General features: G+C 39.1%; 1 protein-coding gene across 1 annotated transcript; it reads right to left on the minus strand.

The window, feature by feature from the left end:
- Positions 1 to 4,646: 4,646 nt before the first annotated feature.
- LOC106878333 (zinc finger protein 271-like) lies at positions 4,647 to 7,247 on the minus strand. The gene has a single exon (XM_014927526.2). It carries the CDS (start codon positions 6,448 to 6,450, stop codon positions 5,473 to 5,475), a length of 978 nt encoding a protein of 325 aa, XP_014783012.2. The 5' UTR covers positions 6,451 to 7,247; the 3' UTR covers positions 4,647 to 5,472.
- Positions 7,248 to 11,105: the final 3,858 nt, after the last annotated feature.

The following is an 11,105-nucleotide window of genomic DNA, read 5'->3' on the forward strand; positions in this document are numbered from 1 at the left end:
GTAACTGGTACTTAATTTATTGACCCCGAAAGGATGAAAGGCAAAGTCGACCTCGGCGGAATTTGAACTCAGAAGTAAAGCATTTTACCAGGCGTGCTAACGATTCTTATTTCTTTATTGCCCACAAGGGGCTGAACATAGAGGGGATAAACAAGGACAGACAAAGGGATTAAGTCGATTACATCGATCTCAGTGCGTAACTGGTACTTAATTTATTGACCCTGAAAGGATGAAAGGCAAAGTCAACCTTGGCGGAATTTGAGCTCAGAACGTAACGGCAGACGAAATACCGCTAAGCGTTTCGCCCGGCGTGCTAACGATTCTGCCAGGTCGCCAGCTTCTTTCAGTTTCTGCCTACCAAATCCACTTGCAAGATTTTGGCCAGCTGAAGGCCATTATAGAAGACACTTGCCATTAGGTGCCATGCAGTGGGACTGAACCTAGAACCATGTGGCTGAAAAGCAAACTCCTTTCCATGCAACCACTCCTGCTATCACATACACACACACATGTATGTGTGTGCATGCAACAAGCTTCTTTCAGTTTCCATCTACCAAATCCACTCACAAGGCTTTGGTCAGCTTGAGGCTATAGTTAAAGACACTTGCCCAAGGTGCTATGCAGTGGGATTGAACCTGGAACCTTGTAGTTGAGAAGCAAACTTTTTACCATACAGTCACGCTTGTGCCTGTTAGTTTATATTTATACAGTTTATCATTGCTTTTATTTATAGCTCATCCTTTCTCAATCTTTAGTCATCATCTATTCACCATCAAGCCTCCGTCCATCTCATATTTATCATCACCCCTCCAATGCCCCAACCCATGTTCATCCAGCATTTTTGCACACTCACCCCATCTCTAACCATTCCTCTCTCCTTTTCTCAGGCTATTCTTACTCTAGTCACTATACTCTCGGAGCAACCACCCCCACTCCAAACTTGGTTGCCTAGGTAGCAGAACCTATTAACTACTTCTAGTTTCTTCCCCTGGCATGTGATAGAATCTGCTTTCTGTACATCTTCAGTGTTTATTGCCTTGGTGCATCTGTCACACACAAAAACTATTTTCCTGATTAACCTTCCTTTGATATTGCTGTACCTTCTATTTGTCCATAGCTTACACCGGGTACATCATATGGAGTTTCTATCTACACTTTTTCTACAGATCGAGCAGGGCCATCTACCTGAAGGGGGTTGTGATTTGACAGCCTTCCTACTTACTAAGACTTTGGTTGTGGCTAGGTTAACCCTAAAGCCCTTCGATTCTAGACCTTGCTTCCACACCATAAACTTCGTCTCCAGTTCTTGCAGTGACTCGGCTATTAGAACAAGGTCATCAGCATTGAGGAGCTCCCAGGGGCAGCCTGTCTTGAATTTCTCTGTTATTGCCTGGAGGACTATAATGAATAAGAAGGGGCTGAGGACTGACCCTTGGTGAACCCCTACTTCTACTCAGAATTCTTCACTATACTTGTTGCCAACCCTCACCTTACTGACAGCATCCCTGTACAGAGCTTACACAGCTCTTACCACCCACTCATCTACCTCCAGTTTCTGTATTGACCACCAGATAAGGGATCAGGAGACCCTGTCAAAGGCTTTCTCCTAGTCAACAAAAGCCAAGTACAAAGGTTTATCTTTGGCTAGGTCTTTCTCCTGCAGTTGCCTTACCATAGATATAGCATCAGTGGTGCTTCTGCCTGGCATAAAACCAAACTGCATTTCATCTAGGCTAACTCTTTCCTAATTAGTTGGGCTATGACCCTCTCTGTAACTTTCATCACCTGATCCAATAATTTGATACCCCTGTAGTTATTTCTATCTAAAGCATTACCTTTCCTCTTGTAATAGTTGACTATGGTGCTGCCACCCCAGTCATTGGGTATGACTCCTTCATAAATTACCTGATGCAGATGGCAAGACCATAACCCACACTGCCCGATATTTTAAGCATCCCATCAGTGATTCCTGATGGGCCAGGTGCTTTCCCTGTCTTTATATCCTTAATTGCTTTATCTACCTGGGTACTGTCAATTCACATAGATGGTCCCTCAACTGGGTCAACCTTTGGCAGATTCCCCTCCTTCCATTCATTCTCCACATTTAGCAGTCTTTCATAATGGCTTCTCCAAGCCTTTTTCTTTGCATCCTCATTTAGTGCAAGTGTACCATCATCCATGCGAACACATTTCTCTCCTATGACATCATGGTTTTCTCTCACACACTGTCTTGCAATCCAAAATACTTCAGTTCTCTGGTCCTTACGTTGTTGAACATTGGCAAATGTCTTCTTTTCTGCTACGCCCTTGGCTATATATACCTGTCTCTTTGCTTCATTTTGGCTATCTGATACATTCTCCTGCTACTCCCACTCTTTCAGGCATTCCAGGCCTGTTTCTTTGCTCTAACAGCCCTGTCTACGGTATTACTCCACCACCATGTTACCCTAGGTCTGGAAGGGACTTTGCACCAGCCAGATTTGGTCTGTGGTACTCAGCAAGCTGTCTCACAGGAATTCCCAGCTGCCTTCTATGTAACAGGACTTTAGATCTTCCACCCTATCATCAAATTTCTTGGTGAGGATATCCCTAAATCTCTGACCATGTGAAGGGTTCCTAAACTTCAAAGTCCTTCTTTTCCAGATTGGTCTGGTTTTTGGCATCCTTCTAGCCTCGAGTCTAAAGTCACTAATAATTAGTCTTTTGGGGAGTACATTCTTCACCAGGGAGAGTCTTTGTATTTAAGAGCAACCATGCATCCTGCTGTCTAGTGAGAATGATATCGATCTGGTTAGCAGAGTCACCTGATTGATAGGTTATCAGGTGGTTAGCTGGCTTCCTGAAGTTGGTGTTGCGGATCAATAGGTTATTTGCGTTGCAGAACTCCAGGAGTCTAGTTCCCTCTTCATTTCTGGTACCAATTCCATGGCCCCCATTTACACTATGTAAGATACCAGATTGCTATTCAACATGCCCATTAAAATCTGCAGCCACAAAGATGAAATCATTGTCACTCGTCTTTATGGTAGCCTGCAGAAGAATATCATAAAAGTGATCCTTTTCATTTGGTAGGCCTGCTTGTAAGGCATAGGCAGAGATAATTGTAGCAAGACTAGCCTGAGTTTAAGTACTCTATCACACACCCTCACTACCTCTACAACCTCATCTACCCATTTCTCTGCAAGAAGTATGCCCACATCCCCTATTTCATCACTGTTACCTTCCCAGAAGAGTTTATACCTATGTGCTTTGCCTGTGAGGACTCTGGCTGAAGCTCTTCACCACCTTACCTCTTGTACGCAACATACATCAACACGTCTCCATTCAAGCATCTCTACAATCTAGCTAGACCTACCTTCCAATGTGCCTACATTTACAGTGCCAACTCTGAAAACTGGGAAAGAGATATAGGCGGTAACACAGGAAGGAGAGATGTTATTCAGTGCCTGAAACGAAGGTTCCCGTGTATGTTTGGTAACAGGCATCATAAGAGTTGTTCTTGCTTTTAACCTACTGTCATTCAGACATGTTAGAGTTGCTAAGGTTTTTACCTCTACAGGTGGGGTGAGGAAGCATTGTATATTAAAGTATTTGGGGCGTTGTAAATATAAGCGTTATAAGCCTTGTGGGAGAAGCGTTACTGATGCTGTAGAAGAAGGAAAAAAAAGTGGGCTACTATTTGGTTTAGTTAGTCTGAGGATAGGTGGAGAGAGAGAGAGGAGAGGGCTGCAAGATTACCAATAGAAGAGGGGGAAGGGGAAGGGCAACTGGATGTCCAGTAAGCGAAAGATTTCTGGTGAGAGAGAGAGAAAAACAGATTTCCGGTAAGAGTGAGGGGTTTCCGGTAAGAGTGAGGGGTTTCCGGTGAGAAAGAGAGAGAGAGAGATTTCCGGTATTGGTGGCAGGAGTTGAAAAGGGTGGGTTCAATCACCGACATGAAAGGTCATTTTAAAGGTCATAGCAAACAAGGAGTTATTTTAGAGAAAATATACATGTATGCAGACAAGAAACAAGGTTAGTCATTGCAGGGTTAGAACAAACAAGAAATAATTATTTCAGAGATTAGATGAGTTTGAATGAATGAGGCATTTGAAAACAAGAGAGTTTCTTAGCTTAGCAGTGCATATTTTCGAGTGTTATTACCAAACACATGGAATAAATTAAACTAACGAAAGTCTGAGAGAGGCGGGGGTGACAGCAGGGAATGGATGATATATATATATATATATATATATAAAACTACAATAAGATATTATAACAATAAATTAACATGTTATGATATATCAAATATATTATAATATGGGCGGGTATAGCAATTAAAAACCAAAAAGGTAAAATACATAAACAAGGGTGCAAAATAGCATCTGCAATTGCTAGAAATAGGAGCTAAAAAATGTAACTCGAATAGCAAGGCAAAATCACCAACCTCATTAGATGTTCAGGGACTGCGAGAGACAAGCGACATCTTTCTCCAGTGAGATAAAACTCACTGAATGAAGTACTACCATCTGTGCAGGTTGTTCAGCAAAAGTTGTGAAAGCCCCATCTGATGTCTACGACAGGAGAATGAATCCACAGTAATCTTAGAATTGGACCAACACATGATTTGATTACATGCTCTACTTGTAAAAATGACAGAAGAATAATTTAAGAATAAACCAGTTTTATTTCAATTTCATATTGTCTTGAGAGAGAAATGATGTAAAAATTAAAGATTCTGGGCATTGCAGCTGAGATGTCAGATGATGAGAAAATTTGGCTTCTTTTATAACAAAATATGCCCATAAATGGACATTAAAATATGGATGAGGAATGTTCCACAAATTACATCAACCATTTTGTATTCATATTAAGTTTAATGTTACATTTACATATGTAAATTACTATTTACTGTTAAATCATAATAGAAATAACAAAAAAAAAGAAGGATGTGCGCTGGCAGATTCGTTAGCACACCGGGCAAAATGCTTAGCAGCATTTCATCCATTGCTATGTTCTGAGTTCCAACTCTACCTTCCAATAAAATAAGTATGAGTTGAAAACTGGGGTTGATGTAATCAACTTACCCCTCTCCTGAAATTGCTGGCCTTGTACCAAAATTTGGAACCAGTATAAATAATAAAACTGTACATAAATCTAAGCTAATGTTAAAAATCATTTCCCTGAAAGGGTTATATAACAGAAAATAGCATTAGGAGAGAATTATCATATACTGTTACATATTCTTTTGAATGTGGATATACTTACATTTATATATTTTTCTTATAGTAGGAAGAACAATGTTAAACTGTGTGTATCCCTGAATGTTTTAAAAGGAAATGACTGAAAACTTGGTCTCAAAAAGGGAACCATGAAGAGTATGGTTACTGACAAAGACTAAATCCAAAATGCTTAATGCCATTTTAGCAGAGAAAATGGTTTTCAAAGATTTGTTGTTATCATGTGTTGAAATGAATTTAGATATTTACACAGTTATTTTTCTGTATGAATAAGTGCATGTGTAACTAAGTTACGTTTCAAGGTAAAAGATTTACTACAGATATCGCAGCGGTACGGTTTCTCACCTGTATGAATACGTCTGTGGTTAATTAAGTTACTATATCTAGAGAATGATTTACCACAGGTATCACAGGGATATGGCCTCTCCCCTGTATGAACACGTATATGCTTACTTAGATTACTGCTTCCTGAGAAGGATTTACCACAAACGCTACACTGATATGGTTTCTCACCTGTATGAATACGTTTATGTGTAGTTAAGTCACTACTTCCAGAGAATGATTTACCACAGATATCACAATGATATGGCTTCTCTCCTGTGTGAATACGTTTGTGTTTAGTCAAATGACTATGTCTAGAGAATGGTTTAGTACAGATGTCGCATTGATATGGCTTCTCACCTGAATGGATACGTTTGTGTGTACTTAAGTCACTATTTGCAGAGAATGATTTACCACAGATATCACAAGGATATGGCCTCTCCCCTGTATGAACACGTATATGTTTACTTAGATTACTAGTTCCCGAGAAGGATTTACCACAAACATCACATTGATATGCTTTCTCACCTGTATGAATACGTTTGTGTGTAGTTAAGTCACTATTTCCAGAGAATGATTTACCACAGATATCACAATGATATGGTTTCTCTCCTGTATGAATACGTTTGTGTTTTGTTATGTGACTACTTCTAGAGAAAGATTTACCGCAGATATCACACTGATATGGTTTCTCCCCTGTATGAATACGTTTGTGTATAGTCAAGCCACTACTTCCAGAGAATGATTTGCCACAAATCTCACAGTGATAAGGCTTCTCTCCTGTATGAATACGTCTGTGTTTCACAAGGTCACTTTTTCGAGAGACTGACTTTTCACAAATATCGCATGGGTAAGATGATTTTCCAATCTCTTTTAACATCTCACCAGTTAAAACCACTCCCTTTTCCATTATTTTTCATTTTTCACTAAAATATTCTTTTTTCTTGCCTTCTTTTGAATAATCTATTTCATAGAAATAGTTACCATCATCATTTAGCATCCATTTCCCATGGTGGCAGGGGTCAGACAGTTTCACTAGGAGTTGATATGCTGGAGAGCTGCCCTGGACTGAAGTCTGTTTTTGCTTGGTCTCTATGGCTGGATGTCCTTAATGCTAACCTTCCCACAGTGTACTGGGTACCTTTTACAGGTCACCAACACTGACCATGATTATGATTTCACTTGGCTTGACATATCTTCTCAGACACAGCAAATAGCCAAATGTCTTGGTCATTATTTCTACATTCCCAGCAACTGTGATTGGTGTCAATATTTGAAGACGATGCAAATACCTTTGTAAAATTTCTGAACATAATTAATATACAAAATCCTTTTTGAACACATCCCAGGTATTGAAATCAAGAAGCATTAATATTTATCTTAGTTTAGAGGAAATGTTTCACATTAATTTTCCCATTTATATGAACAGGATTATATTTATCTTCCACATTTCACAGGACATTTTCCTTTGGTCTTTAAGACATGACAAATATTGACAATGGATCTGATGTAAATGGTTCTTTTATGCCAATGTCACCTGGAAATCTGAAATAATAAAGAAACAGTATAAGACATAGAGGATGACACATTTTAATACTGATAAACCTGTGAATGAACAATTAAATTTCATTATCAATTTGTTGTTCAAATCATGTGAAATCTATTGTGCCATACAAGCACTACAATAACATGATGTAGAGTGGTTGTGTGTCTATTCAACTGCCATCTGTCCCAGCCACCGAGCAGACCATCTTTTATCTACAACAATGTATTTAACAATGTGAACCTAAGTACATTTAGTTTTGTATCATTACAACAAAATCTGCCACAGCTACATCATCAGATTGTATAACGTTACCTATATCAGCGGTTCTCAACCAGGGTCCATATAAGATTTTGTTGTTAAAATTTATGAGCAATAAACTGCTTATATTTCTACAATACAAAAAGTATTTGAATTTTTTAAATTACTAATGATATTCAGTACTAAAAATATAATAGAATTTTTTAAGCATTGAATGGCTGTAAGTGTCTACCCACGTAAAATAAGAACCAAAGGGGTATATAGGTAAAAAAAAAAAAATGGTTGAGAATCACAGATGTCATCATCATCGTTTAACGTCCGCTTTCCATGCTAGCATGGGTTGGACGATTTGACTGAGGACTGGTGGACCAAGAGGCGACACCAAGCTCCAATCTGATGTGTATGAAACTATTGAATGGTGAAGGATAAGATTATTCTATCATCAGAAACATCATTTTTGTTCCATCGTTATTATTTAACCCCTGTTTCCAGCACCATCCAGTTACTTCCACTTACTCTTATGTAACACGAGTAGGCATTTAGCTCTTCTACATTAACAAACCTTTTCTGGCCCCTTTTTTCATACTTTAACAACTCAACACCTAGCATTAACCTGCCACCCTTTCTACTGTATTCCCACTCAGTAGAAGGGTATCTTAGTCTTGGGAGCTGGTGGCTAACTTCACTATAGAAGGGAAGGAATGAACATAAAGTGTAACTCAGTTGATTTACAGGGTGTTCAGGCTAAATTTGACAATTTTCTAATGTCTTGTCTCCTTTTTTGATTTTTTTCCCAAACAACCTGATGTATTGGTGAATAGCCAATGTTGTTGGAGAGAATAAAGATTAAAGTTGTAGTTGAGAAAAAATTAGCTGAGATGGAGGACTGGAAGCCATCTGAATAAGGGAAAAGAGTCACCTGTACTATGATGATTAGCATTGGTAATTAAAATTCTAACATCGTGACTAATGCTCAATGTTCTGCAAAAACAGTAAAAGCTATAAGACTTAACATGGACATCACAGAAACCATCTTCCCCACTAAATGTGAGAGATGATTTGGGGGTGTCTCCAGTAAGGTTGATGTCATGCCACCCCACATCTTTGAAGAGAGCCTTGAGCTCAATTCGGGCGGACATCTGGAGCTGCTAGAGACTATAGTCAAACTCTGGCTAGAGAGGGTTGCTGCTGGAAGTCCATATGTGTGGCAGCAGGGTTTGGCTTCTTGCCACACCTTCAGAAACAGTCACATGTGGTTGTCAGAAATTTTTTACGACTTCACAAGCCCTGATTATTGGCCTCCTAATTCCCTTGATTGTAATCCCATGGATTACTATGCATGGGTCACGGTCGAGAAAGGCACCAGTCACTCTGACTGCAAGAGGAAGAGCAAGCAGTTGTCAGAAGGTCTTCCAAGAGACACAGAGAGGAACGCATCGGTTCGATTCCAGAGCTGTCTTGAGGTCATGGTGACAGCTGAGGGTGGTTACTTTGAATAATCTGTAATTTTCCAGCTATAATCCAGTTGATATTTCTTTTATTTCTTCGATAATTGTTCAGTTTGGTTAGATTAAAAAAGTAAATGAAAATTAAAGGAGAGAGAACCCAACTTCTTCCACAACATTTGTTGTTGTTGGCACTCTGTTGCTTATGACGACGGAGGTTCCAGTTGATTCGATCAACGGAACAGCCTGCTCGTGAAATTAACGTGCAACTGGCTGAGCACTTCACAGACACGTGTACCCTTAACGTAGTTCTCGGGGATATTCAGCGTGACACAGTGTATGACAAGGCTGACCCTTTGAACTACAGGTACAACAGAAACAGGAAGAAAGAGTGAGAGAAAGTTGTGGTGAAAGATTACAGCAGGGTTCGCCACCATCCTCTGCCGGAGCCTCGTAAAGCTCTAGGTAGGTGTTTTTGCTCAATAAACACTCACAACGCCCGGTCTGAGAATCGAAACCGCGAGTCCGCTGCCTTAACCACTGGGCCATTGCGCCTCCTACACAACATAAACAGTGGCAAAATGACTTCTCTCAAAAAACGAAGGGTAACGAACAGATTTGCTCCATTTATAACGCTTGCAGTGCCATAATTTTCCATCAGTAACATCAGCACGGGTAGTAAGGCTACATGCTGAATTACAATTTTCACAGGTGTACATATTCATAATTAGTCGACGCCGTGCCAACCACTGAAGAATGTTGTCTCCAGCTTTTCCTTACTGAATGACAGTCCACGATTCCTCTAAGATTTCCTTCTTTTACTACTTATCTCCCCCTTAATTTTTATTTACTTTTTTTAGTCTAACCAACCTGTAATTACCCAGTACGTCTAATTTTGGATAGTATATTGTGTTCCCTTTTGCGTAAATTGTCAAATTTAACTCCAATACCCTGTATGATCAAATGTTGGTTGTTTTCGGTGGTGTTAGTAATTTTACGGCAGATCAAACGGAAAGAAACATTATATTAACGTAGGAAAGACGACTATGAATATAAAAGAAACATTTCCTATAAATCAATGAGTAATGCAGGCATTTTTCACGGAGAGGCGCGAAACTGCATTAACTTCAAATCAATTTCTCTAAATAAAGCCGTATGACTGGGGTTGTATTCAGTACTTGCTGGGATAACAGAAAACAATATTGGCATCTGACTACTATTTTTTTCTCCCTGCATATTTCTTTCTTAATAATCTTCGATTGTTTCACTCATTAAAGACGTTAACATTAACATAGTATTTTTTATACAGATCAATTATTTAATTTCGTTTTGGGTTTGGCTTACAAGATTCTTTATGTGATTTCGTGTGTTGAAGCATATACTGTTGTGTCTGGGGAGAGACAGACGGACTATATGTAATCTGAACCTTTCCCCCCACCCTTATTTATTAATTTTTTTTTACGGAATCCCACGTTTTAAGCTATGGAGATTCCGATTCTGAAAAAAAATTGTTTGAAAAATCCCCCCCCCCAAGCATTTACATGCTAGAAATAACAGCCAAATCTCACAAAACTAGTGTTAGGGTTAGGGTTCAGATTACATATACTCCATCTGGACCGATTTATAATTTAACACACTCACCGGTAAAATTTCCACTTATTTCTTTTTCTAAAATTTTCGTTGTGTTTTGCAACCTTTTCAATATTTTTGACCCAAAACTATTAAAAAGGTTGCAAGACGCAATGAAAATTTTAGAAACATAAAAAAGAAATAAGTGGAAATTTTACCGGTATGTTAAATTATAAGGCACTAAAACAGAATGACTCTCCCCAGACACAACAGAATTATTTAATATTTGAGCAATTATAATCCCCAAAGGCAATAAATATTCGATTTCCCACCATTAGGTACATCGTAATCACTACATCTATTTAGTAGTGAAGGCTATACATTTAATTCTTGTTGTATTATACAATGAATCTATCAAGTTAGTATGGGCACTGTCAGAAGTGAAAGTAGAAAAATCTGACAAGGAACGTTACTGCTGGTTTGAGTTGATTCTTTGGCTACTGACAGCTAATACCATGACTGGCCGGAGCGAGCTATCTGTCTGTCTGTCTGTCTCTCTATCTATCTATCACTCGAAAGTTATTGGAACAAATTTGACACCTATATCCATGCGTTTGAAAACACAACACAGAGTATAAGGGTACTACTAAAGCAGAGTGGTCCCGAACGCGCAGTCGCGCGTCCGCGCTAGCTAGTCGTGAGTGGTCGATCCTATTATTTTAAAACTTCAAACTTCATTTGTTTTCT

Source organism: Octopus bimaculoides, chromosome 28, assembly GCF_001194135.2.
Source record: "Octopus bimaculoides isolate UCB-OBI-ISO-001 chromosome 28, ASM119413v2, whole genome shotgun sequence".
Classification (NCBI taxonomy): domain Eukaryota; kingdom Metazoa; phylum Mollusca; class Cephalopoda; order Octopoda; family Octopodidae; genus Octopus; species Octopus bimaculoides.

What these genes read in the sequence shown, in the direction of transcription:
- LOC106878333 (XM_014927526.2), bottom strand. Translation starts at nt 6,450, where the DNA reads ATGGAAAAGGGAGTGGTTTTAACTGGTGAGATGTTAAAAGAGATTGGA.